At 38.0% G+C, this 21,106-nt stretch overlaps 1 protein-coding gene across 1 annotated transcript in view; it reads right to left on the reverse strand.

The window, feature by feature from the left end:
- Window positions 1–4,229: 4,229 nt before the first annotated feature.
- LOC149413228 (uncharacterized) overlaps window positions 4,230–21,106 on the reverse strand; it is an 83,605-nt gene continuing 66,728 nt past the window's right edge. The window contains exons 4-10 of the mRNA XM_089645442.1: window positions 19,817–20,038; window positions 17,257–17,430; window positions 15,020–15,536; window positions 13,934–14,187; window positions 8,310–8,439; window positions 6,846–6,983; window positions 4,230–4,408 (exon numbers count right to left, since the gene is read on the reverse strand). Coding sequence (XP_089501568.1) covers window positions 4,230–4,408; window positions 6,846–6,983; window positions 8,310–8,439; window positions 13,934–14,187; window positions 15,020–15,536; window positions 17,257–17,430; window positions 19,817–20,038 — 1,614 coding nt within the window. The remainder of the gene's footprint in view (window positions 4,409–6,845; window positions 6,984–8,309; window positions 8,440–13,933; window positions 14,188–15,019; window positions 15,537–17,256; window positions 17,431–19,816; window positions 20,039–21,106) is intronic.

Here is a 21,106-nt window from a genome sequence, read left to right on the forward strand (position 1 = left end):
CATGCTTACTACTCACGGGCTTGTAGATCACTGAAGTTAGGAATGCAATATCGCATTTATTTTTAACGCCCCACCGAGATATTTTTCTGCATTGAGGTATATAAATAGAGACATAAGCGTTTCAAATTATGCCACAAACATCTGCTAATTGATCTCTTCGAGATATCACAGGTTTTAGTTGTTTTCGAGCGCTAGCCAGGTATGGGTCTCTAGCGATAACTGCAAAATGCCGACATGAACCCTAGGATACTGTAAAAGTCGTTCTGGAAAGATGGGAAAATAATGGTGTAACCTTTTATCGATTAGTAAGGCTTCACCATAACCAATATATGTGTAAATTGGATATTTTAATCTTTAATGTAAAAAAAACTCAAAACAGCGTGAAGGGTTGCGAGTAAAAAAATAGTTCAGGTGTCTCTGGGGACGTTATAAGTGATTTCTTTAACGTGTTCATTCTAGGTACTAGCAGAGCACGTGCAGACATGCTGCGCGTCCTCCATCACTCAACCCCCATCTAACGCCACGTGCTACTGGCACACAAAAAATTGAATTAATTGCAATTGAATAACATACGAGCTATTAGCATGCGAGTTACACCTACCACCTACCAGAGGCACGCTGAAGACGGCTACTGGCATGCTTTTGAGAGAATAACTAGCATGTACATCCGCGGCTTAACGCATAATTAAAATATTTTTTACTAAATTAATTTTATTCACTTCATTTTGTAGTTGTGACTGAATAATTACATTAATATCACCCGGACCAGGATTGGTGGACATGAAACTATTAAGTACTTTAAAAAAAAATCCAAAATTATCAACGGATATGTTGTTATGCTTATATCTTTGTGGATATCCTACACATTTGATATACTTATATTTCATCAAACACACTTTTGAGCTTAAATCAACAATTTGTCAACATATCACACAAAATCTTTTTTATGATTATCGAGTGAGCCCAAAAAGTTTTCAAGGATCATTGCTGTTTTAAAGTTTTGAATGTTCAACATAAAAAACTTTTTGGACACCCATACATAAAATCTAATTCTATACATTTATACATTTCATGTTATTTATTGATAGTTTAAAATAAAAGTCACAATTTATTCTAATAATCACGTGGTGTATGCTTAGCGTGTCGACGAACATTATAACATGCATTTATTGTTGGCTATAGAGTTAAAGAATTTTTAAAATCTCTTCAATATACAAGATTTTCCAATAAGAGGTGTTATTTTGATATTCAATCGTAAAAGATCAATGGTTTCGTTGCTTGTGTGGCACGTAGCGCCGTCTTGTTGAAATTAAAAGTTGTCCAGATCAATACCATCCAATTCCAGCCATAAAAAACATTAATCATCTCTCGATATCGCAATCCATTCACCGTAACTGTTGCTCCAGCCTCATTTTAGAAAAAGTAAGGTTTAATGACTCCGCTGGACCATAAACCGCACCAAACAGTCACACGTTGAGAATAGACAGGCTTTTTAACAATAACTCTTGGGTTTTCCGAGCCCCAAATGCGACAACTTTGCTTGTTGACGAAGCCACCGAGGTGGAAATGGGCCTCATCACTCAAAATGATTTGCATTTGATGCAATCAAGTGAATTTTAATAATTTCAATGTATTGTTGAAGCGTGTATCGTCCCATTTTTATTAATAGCGTAGTTTCTACTTGTCAAATGTCAAAAAATGACAGCTTTAAAAGTAAGATCTACCGAAATAGCGGGCTATTCAAAATAACAACTCTTATTGGAAAACCCTGTATTTATAACGTCAACAGAATATTTCGACTATAATAATCGATATTTGATCGATGAATATAATTCATGGTGTCCCGAAATTAGTGGTGCAAGTGGAGATTAATGAATTTACATCACATTTGGAGTCAGTTTTGTATTATAACTTTTCTTGATTTGACCTTTCGTTTTCGAGTAAATCGAGTACAAAGTTTGAATTGTTTGACCCAGCTCTAAAAGTTTTTTAACCTTTTAGTTGCCGAAAAAAAATTTAAATGCTTAGATCGTAAAAAAAATTGGGTTCTTTATGACGTAGATTTACAAGTTTTCAGCTTGCAATTTCCAGTTTCCGGACACCGTATAAAATATTACAATAAATTGTACATAAAATTACGTAATAAATTTGAAATCATGAACATCTGAAATGTGGAGGTACGAAAAGATGTTAATTTTATGATTAATCACAAATATATACATTTACAGGATCACTTATTTAAGATAATATAGATATAGGGTACACGAGGAAACCATCTATTCAGCTCTAGTCATGATACTTGAAGTATCAGTGACTGTCACAACTGCAAACATTCACAGCCATGATATTTGGCCTAATTTACGAAATATAATTTGTCTGAACTTCTGTTTTTTTAAACCATGCAGACATTAATCCTGAATAATCTGACAATAATTCGAAAATCTCTTACAGTAAGCGGAAAATATTGCTTGTGGCGTGATGGAGGACTTAGCCAGCCGATGAATTGAACTCACGACGTCTGGGTGGGATCCAGACGGCAACTCAGCAACTAAAACGTCTAAAAGTTAGTCCTACGTGTAAACAGGTTGATGTTTAATTTTGCTTTGAATTTAAGGGTCATTTTCAAAATTGGAGTCAGTTGTGTGAAAAATTATGACAAGCGACCTAGCTACAATACAATATTTTATTATTTCATAAATTTGAACTGATTTGTCATTTGTCAGAATATCCCGTGATTTTTCAGAGGTCTGCGCTAAAAGGTCACCATAATAGTATGATCTATGCAGATTTGAAAGAAACTGAAGTGGCCAATTTAGCAAAAGACTTAGGCAGTCAGTTCAATGAAATTGATTTTTTGTTCAAGAAACGAAAATGTTGGGTCATTTAAAGTGGAAGTAATAGAAAATTGAGAGAACTTGGGTCGCACGGTCACGCACATTACAATTCTAACGGTTCATCTCTCACTGTAAAAGTAATCAAGTTAGCCAACATCATCATTAAATACAACATTATTTAGTTGGCAATCAAAATTATAATGTGCGCTCCACGCTCTCGGTGAGACTACCCATAAATAATCTAAGCAACAACTGCGCTATACTTGCTTAAATAGGTAGCATTAGAGATCTCTCGTTTCCCCAGACATCTCACCGAGAATAAAGAGCAGGTATTAGGGCCAATCAATATTTTAAACATGACCAATCAACCAATTTCCCAAACCATTTTCTTTTGTTGACTACACAGATCATAGCTATGATCTGCGTTTGGCCATCAAGATCATCATTAAATACCATTTTCTTTATCTGGCCATCAAGATCATCATTAAATACTACAATTTTTATATCAATATCATCAAATAGCATACCTAATCATCATTAAGCCATTACCAATCAATATCATGTTCTTTAGTTGGTCATCAAGATCATTAATCATCAGTTGACCATCACAAAACAAAACCATTTACTTTAGTTGATCATTGATCATCCATTGGTTGTCCATCACTTACCAATATAATATTCTTTAGTTGGCCGTTAATTTCATTAATAATTAGTTGGTTATCACAAATCAAAAGCATGTTTTTATTTGGCATCAAGTACATTAAACATCAGTTGGTCATAGTAATCAATAACATATCTTTTGATTTGCCTGTATCTTCAGTTGGCCATCAAGATCATTAAACATCAGTTAGCCATCACGAATCAATACCATATTGTTAAGTTAGCCATCTTAAATCAATACCACTTTCTCTAGTTGGCCATCAAAATCATTAATATAATCGGTTGGCCAACACCAATCAACACCATATTTTTTATTTGACTGTCAAGATCATTGATTATCAGTTGGCCATCAATACCATACTGTTTAGTTGGCCATTAAGATTATTAATTATTAGTTGGCCATCACCAATCAATACCATATTAAGATTATTAATTATCAGTTAGCAATCACCAACCAAAACCATATTCTTTAGTTGGCCATTGAGATTATTCATAATCAGTTGGCCATCACCAATCAATAAAAAAATTCTTTAGTTGGCCATCAAAATCATTGATAATCAGTTGGCCATTACCAATTAATACCATACTGTTGATATAGTTAATCGTATGTTGGCTATCACCAATCAATACCATATTGTTTAGTTGGCCATCAAGATCATGAATCATCAGTTGGCTATCACCGATCAATACTATACACTTTATTTGACTACCACAATCATCAGTCGGTAATGACCATCATCGGTCCGGCGCGAAGAGCAGCGGCAGCGCGGCGGCGGGCAGCGCGAGGAAGAGCGCTCGCAGTGCCCAGCGCGCGCACAGCGTGTAGCGCGCCAGGAACGCGATCGACAGGCCGAGTGCTCGGAACGATAGCGCCAGCGCGGCACGCCCGGCCGGCACGGGCTCGTCAACGAGTGCTAAGGAAATAATGTTATATGAAATTAATTCATGTTGAGTTTTGGGTTGTTATGCCGTGTTCCTCCCATTGATGTATTCTTTTTAGATAAGTCGAAAAAATAAGTTTTAAGCTTTTTTACCTCCAATTGATCTTTAACTCTCCCAACGCTCTCACTTAAACTACCGAATCCGGTCCACGCACACCGATTATTGCGTTCTAGTAGACGATTAGATTATTATTTAAATTTACAAATCTGTATAGTACGATTACTGTAAAATAATGACTAGCCATTTAATAAATAAAGATTCGAAATTTTAAAATTTGAAATTAATGTCATATGGCATATATTTTGATCTAGTAATGTGTAATTTCTATCACCTAAGAAATTCTAAAAAAAGTACTATAGGATGCATATGTCTTTTACTGATTTATAAATGTGGAAATTCTAACTATACAATTGTAAATGTTCTCCAAAATGCCCTGGAAAGAATCTCAGACTTGCGATGTCCCGAAAGAAAACAATCATCTATTCTGAATGTAATTACTAATGTATCCAAATTGACCCTGGTAATAAATAATTACATCTTTGCGATTCTTTCAAGGATAAAGAAACCATCCTGTCACTTCGAATGCAATCAACAATGTTCCCAAAATTTGTTTTGACAGCATCGCCATTCCATTGTAAGAATATTATGTACGAAATACACAATTTGGCTGTCCTGAAACGGGAATCCTCCCCAGTTGGACAGACAAAGGTTCATTTTGTTCTGTATTGTTTGTAATTTATATATATAAAATAAATAAATAAATAGTGGAACATGTTTTGACGAGATATTAGTAAGCAGTAGCGCCTCTAATTGTAGCTCTGTGGTTCCTCCTCCTTTGTTTAGCCAACGTTTCAGACAACCTGGAACTATTTATTGGATAAAAAACATGAAGTGGTTCGCCACGTATGGGGACTTAGCAGGTGTGCCCTGTTCGTGGGGTGACATCTGTCCAGGTCTTAGCGGCGGTTGCATCTGCCCACCTACTGCAGGGTGGGCCGGATCGGGAGAGACCGGTTGATATACCTTTTCACCTCTCCAGGAGACCTTTTGCCTTGCATCGCGGTGGGAGGGATGCATATACGTCCGTCACCCCTGGACACAGTGACTCCCAGATTCCTTTCCACCCAGCACAAATTCTTTCTTCCTTGAACTTATTCTCCTCCTTTTCCCCTAAACGACCCTCTTCACAAAGATGACACAGGCTCTGAGAGAAATTATTTTCCTCGTGTGTGAAGCTAATGAATAAAGTTCAATAGCTGTTATTCTTTTGGCCATGATAATCTCTGAAATCTCAAAATCTGAATCAATAATACATTGCTTCAAATGGCAATAGTGATATTTATTGACCAGATATGAATAGTCAGATACTTAACAACCTTCACCCTCCCCATCTCCTTCCCTTTCACACTCCGTTCAATCTTCAACCTGGCAACATAACCCCCCCATCGGGACCAGGGCCGGCTATGGGCCAAACGGCGCCTGTCGCTCGTAAAAACCTCAAGGGCGCTGTGTTAGGTGTTAGGTATTATCAGCTTCTTGGCTCCATGGCGCCTTAGGCCGGGAGTACATGTCCGATTTTACTTTCCGATAGCCTCATTTACATACGCATAAGTTTGCATAGAACTGAAATAAACGTGCTACATTTTCTTCCGAGTCGTCAGAGGGTTGCCAATTCGAGGAGATATCTCCAAATGTGAGGAATTTCTAATATTTTACAAGAATTGTGTATTTTACCCAACACTGGATACTGGACATTTTTTGATTATCCTACCATATTGGAAAAAAAATCAGAATAATTGTGAAAATGTAATATAATTTCGTTTTCTTTATCAGCAAATTTCAAACAGATTTCTATTTTTGAAGCCTGAACGAAAGAGAAAATCTGAATATAATTAGATAATAAAAAATAAATGCTTATATAATTTTGTTTCATTTTGGAAGTAGAATTACATATGAGTATTATTACTCGTGAGGAATTGTTATTTTGTTCTCCCCAATTTAGGGATTTTGCGCACTTATTGCGAGTATTTTGAATGGCAACTCTGCCCACAGGTGAGTGCAACTTCTATGCTGAACGCTAGTCAGTTTGCAAATGAGTATTGTCAATGGATAGGTGACTGTTGTGTTTTGCTAGTTCAGCAACGATTGAGACCAGAACCTGAAACGATTATCGGTGTAATGTCTGTTAGGACCAGAAAGCAAAATCGGAAATCTATTCCCAGCCTTAGCAAGTTGGCACCCGAAGCCTACTAGTCTAATTGCACCTGCCGCAGTCAAGAATTTGGGACAGTAAATTCTTAAGAAATCTTATGGGTAATAGATGATTTAAACGAGGATGGTGGTAATTAGTGACTAAACTACTGTCCTGAAAAAAGTGCCATCCGTAGATGAACTAAATGGTGTACTAACTGGGCAGCAGTAGGTCCCAGACCGCCCCGCAGCCCGCCCAGGCTGCCGCCATGACGGGCGGTAACTGCAGATCAGCACGGGCGGCACGCCATGCGCCCAGCGCTAGCAGCAGGCACGAGTGCCACACCAGACCGCCACCTGGAACAACAATTATATGAGAACATCAATGGGAATCATACAGGGATAGAGTCATTTCATAGGGGGCAGTTGAAAGGAGAAAATTCATTTTTCAAATGTTCATTTTTTAATTCAATTCAATTCAGTTTATTCATTTTACATACTTGTTACTTTTACATATTTGGTAATAAGAATTCTTACATTAATATAAACAGTGTGTATATCAACTTTACCAGTAATAATAGAGCTTGCCTTTTAAAGGAATCTTCATTGATGCTAAAAATGTCTATATCCGAATTGATTCTGTTCAACAGCAAGATTGCTCTCCCCACAGGCATGACCATTGGCAAGTTAGTTCTGCAGGCCGGGAGATTGCCATCGGGAACATAGAAATGAATGCTCTCCATGATGACCGAGTTTTCAAATTATCCACGAATCTGTCTAAAGAAATGTGTAGCAATGCGCACATTCCTCCTGACCCGTAGATAGTTCATTCCGAGCATACCCAAAAGAAAGTCAGTAAGATAGAGCCACGGGCAGTAAGTAAGTAAGTAAGTTAATCAGTAGTTTCGCCAGAAATCAAAAGCATCAATATAATTCTGTATATTATGTCACTGATTAAAACTTTAAAATTCTATTAGGTTAATAAGTATGTTAAAACTATATTTTATAGTATATATGTATTAAATAATTTTATAGTTTTAATCAGTGACATAAATACAAAGATGCGTTACGTTCATACTAATCCAGAAAAAATATTGTATTCCAGTTTCTAGATGCAAAGCGAATAACGAAACGCATAAGAGAAGGAGAGCCAATAATAATGTGTAAACAGATGAAATAGCTATATATAACAGCTTGCCTAGTATGGAACGGAACGCATTAGAAGGGATAGGCATTCAAAGAATATGTGTGTACGGTTGAAACAGCTGTATTATTATGAACGCCCATCGTTTCTCTATGCGTGCACCTCGAAACCAGCAGCGGGCTTGAAAAAAGCTTTTTGATTTTCTGTTGCTATTTTGTAGATAAATTAATAAAAATTTACAAAATAAACAAAACGAATTGTTCATTGAATAGGTCCCTGCCAATCTGCGCTGACAAGAGGCAGGACAAGAGCAGTACGCTTCAGGCACCAAATTTTCAAGACGCCGGCATTGATTATAACCAAAATGGGCTTTGATTTTATTTTTCATAATAAAACGGCAAACGCAAACATACAAATCATCAAAATATAATTGATTACAGTGATCACCTACCGGCTAGTATCTACTGGTTTTTTCAAGGGTCTGACTGGTTTGGTTTTGGGCCAGCGCCAACAAGAAGAAGAAAACAAGGCGGACAAACCTGCGACAAGTCTCCTTCTCCCGTGCGCCAGAAGCATGCTGAGCGTGGCAGACACCAGAGAGCGTAGCACGGCCACCGCTGCCAGCACGCTCCACACTTGGGATCCTCCTGCCACGCAGACCACGTACCACTAGACAAAAGACAGAGCCGTTCGATTGTGAATTAAAGAACTACCCTCTGCCGTGTACACTACATATGCGCAGGCACAACACACCCGGACAAATAATTATATACTCATTGCTTAGTATAACTGCCTTAATTATTTAATTTTAATAAATTAACTTTACTTTATTTATTTTATTACATTTCGTAATATTTCTTTTAAATTTGATTAATTTATCATAATTTCAATACATTTTAGTCCATTTTATTTAATTTAACATAATTTTAATACATTTTAGTCTATTTTATTTAATTTAACATAATTTCAATACATTTTATTTAATTTAACATTATTTCAATACATTTTATTTAATTTAACATAATTTCAATACATTTTATTTAATTTAACATAATTTCAATACATTTTATTTAATTTAATATAATTTTAATACATTTTATTTAATTTGATATAATTTCAATACCTTTTATTTAATTTAACATAATTTCAATACATTTTGGTCCATTTTATTTACATTCACAGTTTGTCACATAAAATCGTAAAATGGTTGCCTCAGCAAGAGTAAAGCACCCATTGAGGCTCACATTAGCAAATAATTATTATTTTTTTATTTTTTTTTATTTAGTAGCTATATTATACATTTTTTTACATTTTTATAAGAATATATATATAAAAAATAGATGTTGATTATATTCATAGTCCTCCTCACTAGGAGATCCTGTGCTGAGGGGGACTAGGTTTTGGATAAGTTATTCAGCGACTTCTATGGTATGACTCCATGTTTTGGGTAAGGGTTTTAATACTTATGAAATATCAATAAATAAATAGGAATGAATGCTTTTGGCTTTTTTGTGCCGTTCCCGTGCCGCTGTAGCCGTCAGAATTATAAAAGCTTCCAATGTCATCCTATTACCCTCATTACCTACATACTCCCAGTATCATCTCCAAACTTACAGTTTTCTATAAATTTTAAATGACTTTGTTGAAAATTTTTTTGAATGTACTTATGTATTTACAAATGTGTTTTTATGAAACTTCTTTTTTCTGAAATTTTTTTTTTCAAAAAAATATCGCGAAATCCTTTTATTCGGGCATTCCAACCCATACTAACCCGTCCATTAATTGTCTCGCCCAGTACGACGCAAATGCCAAAACTCGGTATAAAAAACCCAAACAAATCTTACGTAAATTACTTCCCTAATTGCAGCCATGTTTTCATTGCAATTTTTTTTTCCCAAAAATAAAAAACCAAAAATAATTTTCCAACAACTAATTTAAACTCATGATGAAAGAGAAAGGGGCCTAATTGGCCAGGAGCTCTGTATGCCAGTTATACAAAAGACAAAAGACATCAATATCATACTCCCAATTGTGTTTGACTCAAACACATCTAAATAGAATGTATACCTCGTGTATACCTAAATATTATTTAAGTTTTAAGACCGCCAAGTAGTTTTTAAAAGAAATTTTATAATATATTTGTAAAATCATAACTAACTAACTAACTAACCATCACGCCGTTTCCCCGCAGGGGTAGGCAGAGAGGACGGACCGCCAAACAACTCGGTCTTGGCACACACTCCTTGCCTCATTCACATTCATACATCGTCTCATACATACTCTTCTATTATTCTGACTCTTGACATGGCCCGACTCGAGTATCTGATTCACTTGATCGTGCCATGTCTTCCTCGGGCGTCCCCGACTTCTGCTACCATTCACATTTGCATCATATATCCTCCTTACACTCCTATCTTCGCTCATTCGCTCTACATGCCCAAACCATCTAAGCGTCCCTTTCTTAATCTTACTCATTACGCTTACATCAGCCTTGCACTCTTTGCGGATCTCCACATTCCTCACACGATCAAACATGGTTTTACCACACATACGCCTCAGGGATCTCATTTCAACAGCATTTAATCTACTTTCATCCTTTCTTTGCCAGTTCCATGCCTCACTTCCATACATCAAGGTAGGTACCAGCACTCCGTTGTGGACTGCTAACTTCGCTTCTTTGGACAATTTTTTGTTAGCGCCTACGGCGTTTAGTCCTCCATTAACGGAATTACCTGCATTTACCCTTCTTTCGATATCTCTGTCAGCCTTCCCATCTCTCGTAAACATACTTCCTAAATACACAAACTCATCCACCTGCTCCAAATATTCCCCATTCACAATTATATTGCACACTGTTTTCGTACTCTCTCTTTCAAACACCATTACTTTAGACTTACTTACATTCATCATTAACTCATTCTTCATGCATACTTCGTTCATCCTAGACACGAGAGACTGTAGATCATCTATACTATTAGCAATCAGCACCGCATCATCAGCATACAACAGGCAACATACTTTCAAATTATTCAAATTCGCGCCCAATCCCACCTCTTTCAATTCTTGCATACAATTATCCATGTATAGATTGAATAACCACGGTGACATTACGCAGCCTTGTTTAACACCTTTTGTGATATCAAACCACCCCGTAAAACCACCGTTTACCCTAACACATGCAACGCTTCCCTCATACAGAGACGCAATTGCCTGAATCAGATTCGTATTCACTCCATACTTGGACAACACCTTCCATAGCTTTTTCCTGTCGACTCGGTCGTATGCTTTTTGTAAATCTACAAAGGCACAGAAAAGTTTCTGGTTTTTTGCCAGAAACTTCTCAGTGAGCATACGCAATGAGAAGATCTGGTCCATGCACCCCCTTCCACTCATGAAAGCACCTTGCACATCCCATATTTTATCCTTTGTTTCCTTTCTTACTCTTTCAATCAAAATTCTACCATACAGCTTGCCAACTGAACTAAGCAGGCTAATAGCCCTATGATTCCCACATTCCATACGTGACCCTTTACCTTTGTATAATGGCATGATCACAGCCCTTCTCCAATCTAAAGGCGTGTAACCTTCCTTTAAACATTGGTTAAAAAGATTGCACAACCATGTGAGAATTACACGGCTACCTCCTTTAAAATATTCAGCAGCAATATTGTCAAACCCAACAGCCTTACCATTCTTCATACATTTAATCGAGCTTTCTATCTCATCCATGCTAATTTCGGTAACATTCACTCCATCGTCATTCATATCTGATTCGCCACTGGAATCACTGTCATTCACTTCGCTTTCGAAGACTTCCTCGAAATAATTCATCCATCTCTCTTTTATTTTTTCCTCATTCGTCAACATTTTTCCATCTTTTGATTTTATCACTTTCATGCTTCCGTTTTCTGGGCCACTCCGGGACCTTTTGACTTCTTTCCAAAACAACTTAATGTTTTCTTGGAAATGGTTTGTCATTTTCATTCTTTCTTCCTCTTCCAGGCGTTTCTTTCGTTCTTTCACTCCAACTCTTACTTTTTTCTTACATTCCTTATATACTTCTTTCGCTCGATACTTCTCTTCGCTGGAAGCACTGCCAGCCGCAATCAGACACAACCATGCTTTCTTCTTTTCTGAGACCAGTGCTTTAATCTCATCATCCCACCATGCATCACCTTTCTTCCTACCTTGCGTACTTATTCCACAAACCTCCCTAGCAGATTCACAAAGACACACTTTTATGTGGTTCCATGTTTCGTCTATGCTTAGACCATCCATTTCCTTCGCATTCAATCTTATCTCTGCACAATTCACATACTTACTTCTCACATTATCGTTTTGCAGTTTTTCTATTTTGACTCTTGTCGGAGCTGGTACCGTTTTCACTTTAGAGCGCCAACCGCGAAAGAGGTTTACTCTCGACACTACAAGAAAGTGGTCAGTTTCGACCTCAGCCCCTCTGAAAACTCTTGTGTCCTCGGTAACAGCTCTCAACCTAGAGTCAATTACTACAAAATCAATAATTGACCTCTCATTTCCTCTTTCCCACGTATATTGGTGGATACCTTTATGATCGAAGAAAGTATTCGACACAAACAGGTTCCACTCTAAACATACTTCAAGCATTCTGTTCCCGTTGTCATTCGTTCTTTTATCCCCAAACATACCTAAGACCGAATCAAATCCGTCACGTCTAATTCCCACCCACCCATTCAAATCGCCTGCCATTATAATCCTTTCGTTCATATTTTTTAGTCTCATTACAACATTCACACCAGTCCAAAAATCATCTTTCACTTCATCGCTTTCAGAATTAACAGGGGCGTAGCAAATAACAAGAAACACCCTTGTCAAACCGATTTTAAATCTGATCCACATTATTCTCGGACTTACACATTCATACTGCAACATACATTCAATCATTCTGGGAGACAGTAGCGCTGCAACACCTTGACAAGCCCTCTCCGTATCTGGTCTCCCAGACCAAATGACGAGCCTATCATTATGCTGCATTGTACCGCTACCTTTTTTCATACTCTCTGTTATACAAAGTACGTCCAAACATTTGCTCACCATAGTATCACACAGTTCGTTCATCTTTCTTTCCATTCCTCCTCTAATGTTCCATGTACCAATTCGACATTGATCACGTTCCGTCCTCCTCTTTGCGCCACCGAAGGGTTGGCGATGTGATGGATAGCGAACCTCATCGACATCTTTGTCGGCCATTCCCTTCCAAGTACTACTTAAACATCTTAATTATACAACTTATCATATCGTTACACACATAAAACAAATAATACATATTTATACGCTTAATATAACATTTAACTTAACAAATAAACTACCACTAAAAATAGTTATTTTATCACTATATAATTGTTTTAAAACACTCCATGTAGACAGCAAACCAAAGAGCGCGGGTTCATTCCGATTTCATCCTTCATTTCCGATGTCATTATTCCACGCGCGGAAGGGCACGAGCGGTGGGGAGCGGAGGTTGCGGCAGGGGTTGCATGAGTCGCCAAATGACTCTTTTCTTGTGCGGGTTCAGGGTAGATTCCGAGAAACGATGATTCTGTGGCCTAAGCAATGTCATATGGCCCACATTCTATAACGGCACTGAATAAGCACTGTATGCGTCGGACAGCGGGGTTTGCAGTATTGGTGCGGGTGGACGAGGGGCAAGGGGCAAGGGCCGAAGGGATGATCACATCTGGTGAATGTTCAAAGCACTGATCTCGTATTATAGGCACAGGAATTCACACATCTTAGGATTAACAAAATTATTTGTCACCTTTTCTTAAAGTCGTTATACGTCCACACTGGTCACAGTAAAATTAGTTTTTAGTACACTTAAGCAACTTAAATACAGTAAGGAACATTTATTGACACTTTTAAGGGCGGAATATATGAAATTTCACTTGTAATTGTCGAAGAAAGACGAGACCGACCAAAACGCGTCAGGCTGCTCCGAGAGCCCGACCTATTAAAATCATAAAACCAAATAAATCCCTTGGCCACGCAATCGAAAAAATCTTACCAAGTTTTTTTTATTCATCAAATGTTTCTTTTCTACCCTGCGCATTGACCAGTGGCCAATTATTCTTCTGGATAAAGTAGAGTGGACCATTCACTTTATCGTAAAGACCTTTTATCTTACCTTCAAAAAGTGTGCATAGAGAAACCCCTGCTCCAGCCCGATGAAGAAGGCCAGCGGCCCCGCCAGCCGCATGCGGGGGTCCGTGATGGCCATCAGGGCAGCTCTCCAGGGCAGGGGGCCCCCGGCGGGTGAAGCGCCCCGCCCGCGCCCCTCGGTCCAGCACCACAGCGAGAGTAGCGAGGCCAACAGGCAAAAGAGGCTTAGGCAGTAGGGTATGTCGTCAATCATGGAGATTTCTTCCCGGCAGTCGGAACCTTGAACAAAAGAGACTCGATATGATGAAATTAAATGCAATTTTTACTATGCTATTTTACTAAATCCCTTCTGTTATTTCGTGTTGGCTGGGATGGACTAACTGTCTAAAAAAACTGCCGCTTTCTGATGAAAACCATCAAGAGGAAAACTGGAAACATTCGGAAAGACTTCCAAATCTGGGAAAATGCCAGTGAGAAGAGCGAGGTCAACAGGCAGTAGTGTTAATTGTCGATTGCGGGATATATTTCTTCCCGGCGGGGTGCGACTGTCGGAACCTTTAACAAAACAGACTTATCGTCAGATATGATTAGAGATTTTCACTGCCAAGTATTATCGTGATTATAGGTTACTATGCCGTGTTGCGCTTTTCGCTTCTTCTGCCAAAGTTTCAGAGAGTCTGTCAATATTCTTCGTCAGGGCAAAACAAGGCAAGACAGAGTTTCACAACACATTATAATACGATAAAAATTTCAAACCATATCAGACTATTTTATTGCATAGCATCCTTTCCATTTCTTCGTGCTTGGTTAGAAAGACACGCACAGGTATCGACCTAATAAAGAAAGGTCAGCTTCGAATGGGTGAGAACCGCCAAGAAACTGTAAAGCTGGAAACATTGGAGGAATTTTTATTGCTTTCCGTAGCTAAAAACCAGAATGATGAAGATTATAGGACAGAAACAATTTCGAGAAAAGATTAGGGAATTGACTCATTTCAGGAAGGATGACACCAGAACAAATTACTTAAAACAGCATCAATGGTACAAGAGAAATATAAGTGGCACAACATAAGTAGCATAACATAATAAGAAAAATGTAAAGTCGTAATTACCATCTGGAATATCATTGCCCGGGCACCCCCTCGACCCGCAAGCCTCTTCTCTCCACCCTTCCAATTCCTCTTCAGTTTCAATGGGTATCCAAGTCTTGTCCGTGGCATTTTGTTTCGATTTGGATTCCTCCCAAACAAACACACTTTCAACCAGAATGCTAGCGTTATTCAGTCCATAAAGTTCAGAACTACACGGAGGAGAAAGCAAACAGTTAGTATTGTTGAAGTTGGCTATAATACTTGGACTTGAAACTACTTGACGAGATGGAATCAATGGTAGCATTAATGCTGCGAAGAGTAGACCAATATCCCTGGCTATTCTTGAGGCTCTGGTCAGGCGCCGGAGAAGGGTTCTCCGCTCTGATTGAAGGCCGGAGACTGCTCCGTGGGGGTTGTGAGGAGGAAGGGTCTGGAAGTTTCCCTCGCAAGCCAATTCTCCGAGAATAGAGTCGTGGGCAAGGAGGAGAGGCGTCCAACAGAGTCCGGCGGCCAGGTAGAGAGGGAGCAAGATGTACAACTGCAACAAATAAACTGGATTAACTTACCAAAAACAACTACCGGTTTCTGATTGGGTGAGAACATGTTTGAGAGAGGCCAATGTCCAAAGCAGGATGCTAAAACTCCCACAGCATTAGCAGGCGGTAATAATGATTCTGGGCCTCGGTCAGGGGTTTGCAATCGTATTTATCTAACTCTCAATCCCTGTATTATCGACAGCTTTGTGCCATCTATGGGTAACCTCTTAAACTACTATCTAGAAAGTCACAAATATTATTGGTAACTAATAAATTAAGTTAGTAAAACCTAACAATACCGAAGCAGTATAATATTATGCTAATAAGAAAATAAAGCATTAATACAAAGTTGAAAGCATTTTTTTTTGCTAGTAGTAAAGATATGACCCATAGAGGGAAAAATAAAAAAATAAAAAAATATTTTTAAAATGACTTAGGACGGGTTTTTTCGGAGAATTTCAACAATTCATCAAATTTCAAAGTTCATTTTCGGGTTCAGTGAAAGTCCTATTCTAATTCTGTTATTATATCATACATTATAGGCTAGTTGTTTGACAGAACTGAAAAATAACAGAAATTGAAAAAATCTTTCACAGAACTTGAAAATGAATGTGGAAGTTTGATGAATTGTACAAATTCTCCGAAACAACCCGTCCTTAATATCGTTGTTAGGTTAATAAAATAATAATAAAAAAATAGGTTAATAACTCGGCTATCAATTACATAGAAACCGCACAGAAAACGATCTTAAAGGTAATACTAAAAAACATAGACTGACTGATACAGACCAAATATTCAACAGCTGTGACGTACTAGATATACCTACGCCAATTATTCGTTAAAACACTACTTAACTACATTTTTGACAAAAAAAATAAATTTCAACATACACAAAATAACACTAACAGACCAGTTAGACTAGCCTACAAAGAAAACATAAAAATTCCGACAGTAAATTCAAGTTTTGGACAAAGACACTACCAATACCATGCTATAAAAGCTTTCTACAGTGTAAAACTTGAAATTAAAATTGAGGAAAATAAAAATAAATTCACACACAAAATGGATTAAAGAACAAAAAAGACAATATTACCAAAATGTCATAGCATAAAATAAAAACAAAACCTACACGTAACACACAAAATCAATATAAACACACATCACTCACAAACACACAAGATTATTTTCAATGTATTATTTTTTAATTTTAAATATATTATTATGTATTATGTATTTTTAATTTTAAATGTATTATTTTCTCTTTAAATGTATTATGTAGATTATATTTTCATATTATTTTCGACTACCATAATACGGACATGTGTCTAGTGTGGTAGTCGAAAAGCATGTAAAAAACCTGTATCCAAATATATTTTTATGAATAAAGAAAAAAAAAATTATAAAATGAAGGCGCACGGGCAAGCCACCCAGTGAGGCCAACATTACTGGAAAACTTAAAATGTAAAAAATATTGTACCAAATAAAATAAAATAAATAAATTAAAAAAACACTCCGTTGACTTCACTAAGTTTTAGTTTCATTGGAACAATGATGATTTTAAATATCAACACTAAAGGGGCCCGATGCCTCTTGGTAATCGGAAGGACTTGCTTGCTGTGCGGTTTGTAATGGAGGAAGATAGATTATAGGAAGCACAATAAAACATTAAAAAGTCCTCGATACAAGGATACAGCAGGTGATGCCAAGTAATGGTGAGTGTACCTCCGGAACGAGATGCGCCAGGAAGAACACGGCCAGTAAAAAGTAGATTACGGTGAGCGCCCTGCACGGGGTGGCCGCCCTGAGCAGCGCGGGGGAGGCCAGGGCGGACAGTGAACTCGCCCCGTGTAGGGCGGACAGCAGCACCGGCCCGTTAGACCACGGACTCACGGATCCCTGAAAAAAATGTTCATATTAACTTATGTTTTTTTCACCGCACTGCCAACACGTATGCAGACCTTTTTGATATTTTCAAAACCTCACCGTCTTGCATCAAGGCAAAAATACTTGGTTGTGAATGTAACTGATATGTTTGTGAAATGTTAAATGTCTGTTTGTACTGCATCATACTGACATGTTCTTCTTTATGTGAAACATATATATGGTGTTCTTGTACATATACATTCCACATATATACATACAGGTGTATCGGCACGTACCCGACAAACTTTAACCAGCTATTCCTTAGCATATTTGGAGTAAAAAATCTTAAGTGCACTTTGCTGTCCGGTAACGTTTTTTTTTTAATAAAAAATGTACTATTCACATTTTCACCACATGTCACCACTGTTTTATCCTTTGTCAAAGTTTGAAAACTATCTGGCAATATTTTATTCGAATTCCGTTGAATATAATATGAAAACCATCTGGCAATATTTTATTCGAATTCCGTTGAATAATCTACGCGTGTACCTATATTGGAGCGCTTTTACAATCACAAGGAAATGGCACGACACCATTCGTCGCATTTTTAACTATTATTATTTAGTGTGTGCAAAAGAGCGAAGACGCTTTTCGACATACTTGCTTATAACAGCTGTTGAACACGAAAAGCAATGCCAATGACATTGATGTAGTGTGGAAATTTTTAATTTTTTTGCTTTTAATTGAAAAAAAATGCTACCGGACAGCAAAGTGCCCATAACATTTTTTACTCCAAATGTGCTAAGGAATAGCTGGTTAAAGTTTGTCGGGTACGTGCCGATACACCCTGTATATGTGAAATGTATATGTATAGCATCTATATAAACTGCTTGCTTCAGATGTCTTATAGTGTTGGCTAACGGATGTATTATTTTAATGAAAAATGTTATTTTCAATTGTCAAGTCTCTGATAGTATTGAATTGTTGAAGCTACTTTGCCATACCCGCCGGCCATAGTGGCCAAGTGGAGATAAATTTGATTGTAACAATAAACTCACTACTATTTGCGCTTTTATAACATATTGCTAGAATATATCAGTTGGCAAGTCACCTTTTCTGTATATTTTATCCTGTTTAAATGAAGTGCTTTCTATTATTGTAGCATTCTATATGCCTTAAGAAAATTTCAGCTGTATCACATTCAATGTCGTTTTGTATAGATACATATTGTTGTGTTCTTAAATGTAATAGGTACTAATATTCGCCTATGTACCACTGTTCACTTATAATCTCATGTATCACATTATTGTAAAAGCCTTTTATGGCGTTTAATAAATAAATAAATAAATTTTTGGCAATACAGCTCCCAAATCTCCAAAGAAGGAGGTGTTCCAGTCGGATGCAAGCTTAGGGTTAGTTTATCAAAAATATGGGACAGTGTATTTTCTAAAAAGCCGATCGTTTATTCAATAATCTAGTTTGCATAAAAACTTTTTCGACTGACATTGTATATAATCAAAATCACTCGCTGCCATTGTGCTAATCATATACTTTTCTACTTGAAATTTGCACTTCCAAATTACCCAAGGTTTAAAGAAACAAATGACATAGCGTTTGTGCAACGTTGAAGAAAAATGAGTTATAAAGTAAAATAAAGCGAAACCAAGATAAATGAAGCGGAATGAAGTGAAGTACAATAAAGTGAATTGAATTGAAGTAGAGTGAAGTGAATTGAAATGGATTAAAATGCAGGGAAATGAAATGAAATATAAGTTAAGTGAAGTGAAGTGAATTGAATTGAAATAAAGTGAGATGAAATTAAATCAGGTGACGTATGTTCGGGATGCGCCTGCTCACAAGCTGCGTGAAGTGCCAGATCGGGAGAGGCTAGTTTGGAGAGACCCTTTGAGCTATCCAACTGGTGTCTCGACTCGTCGCCTTGCGCCGCAGTGGGAGGGATATATTCATTCGTCCGTCACTCCTGGACACACACATTCTAGATTTCTACCAACCTCTCATACCTTTTCATACCTTTTCATTCCCAGAACTTCCTCTCCTTCCTTTCCTTAAAAATACCCTCCACATAGCTTCCCCAAAGATGACCCTGATAGGCACTGAGGGATATTATCTTCCTCAGGGCCTCCTGCGTGGGGTTCATGTAAAATATAAAACTGAAGGGAAGTGTAATGAGGTGAAGTGGAGTAAATTGAAGTGAAGTGAAGCGAACGGAAGTGTTGTAAAGTGAAAAAACGAAGTAAAGTAAAGTAAAGTGAAATGAAGTGAATTGAAGTGAAGTGAAGTGAAGTTAAGTTAAGTTAAGTTAAGTGAAGTGAAGTGAAGTGAAGTGAAGTGAATTGAAGTGAAGTAAAGTAAAGTGAAATTTAGTGAAATACAGTAATATCAAGGCAATGAAGGTCACCTGTAACGCCATCAGCGGCAGCAGGGCGGCGGCCGCAAACGCCCTGGCGACGCAGGCGACCGTCGCGCGCCGCACCCAGGCAGCGCGCAGCTCATCCTCCCGCCGCGGGGCTCGCGCGCCCCCACCCCCGCCGCCACCCCCTCCCCGCACGAGGCGGCGCACCGAGGCCGCTCCCACCGAGGACGAGCATGACTCGCGGCGGCGGCCGGCTGCGGCGTGGATCTGGAAAAGTTACGCACCAACCTTGTTGACTAAATAGGACGAAGAGAGTGAGGTTAAGTGTATTATTAGTTGGATATCATCATATATACATCCAACATAGGTCACCCTAAGTTTGACGATGTAGCAGTAGTGTCCATTTTCATGGAAGTAAGATTGGTCCAGGTCGTATCATATTGTAAATTTAAAGAACTTAATCTCCATGTCTCATGAACTGAGGTAAGGGTAAGTACCTGATAGATGGTTTTTTTCTACCCGATGAGTGACCCTATGGCAACTTATAGGGCTGAAATACTATCTTTTTTGTCTGTAAGAATTTTTTTGTAAATTTATATATTATTTTTAACGTTTATTTTAAACATAAATAAAAGTTTTTATTTTTGTGACTTTATACTTTATTTTTTGTATATTTGTTACTTGGGATGGATAGGTGGGATTATCATAGGGACTTGAACGCCCGAGACATGCTATGCTCGGGTTTGAGTGCAAAGGAAGTTTGAATAGAAGGATTTGGCTAATTCTACCATGTGGGTTTTCAATGGGGGGATTTTCGTGCCTGAATTAATTATGCTATTTCGGACGAACCAAGGGCTTTTGGTGTATCTTCTAAGTGTGGCGTTTTGGAATGATGCAAGACGATTTGTGTTCCCCGTTCCCCATATGGGGTATTTTAGAGTAATTTTAATGTGTTTTGTCCATGTAAGTCGTTTATCAAGGATCACTCCAAGATATTTGGCCGATTTTTGCCATGGTATATGGTCGTATACATCGTTATTTCCTCTCTCGGGGCCTGGCCGCTCTTTCTACGGGACAAAAGACAGCCACGCTCTTTGAGGGATTCAGGTCTATACGCCATCTATCGTACCAATCTTGAAGTATGTCAATATATCTTTGTAGTCGGTAAGTAATCATCCTGGGTGAACAGTATCTAACCATAACTGTAGTGTCATCTGCGTACAGAGTCTTATGCGAATTTGAATTCTCAGAGAGGTGTGGTCCAGGTCTTGGTGGCGAATGAGTCAGTCCACCATCTGGATGGCAGGCCTGATCGGGAGAGGCCGGTTGAGGCTT

The sequence above is a fragment of the Hesperophylax consimilis genome, chromosome 22 (genome assembly GCF_061612785.1).
Source record: "Hesperophylax consimilis isolate HC1 chromosome 22, BYU_Hcon_1.0, whole genome shotgun sequence".
Lineage (NCBI taxonomy): Eukaryota > Metazoa > Arthropoda > Insecta > Trichoptera > Limnephilidae > Hesperophylax > Hesperophylax consimilis.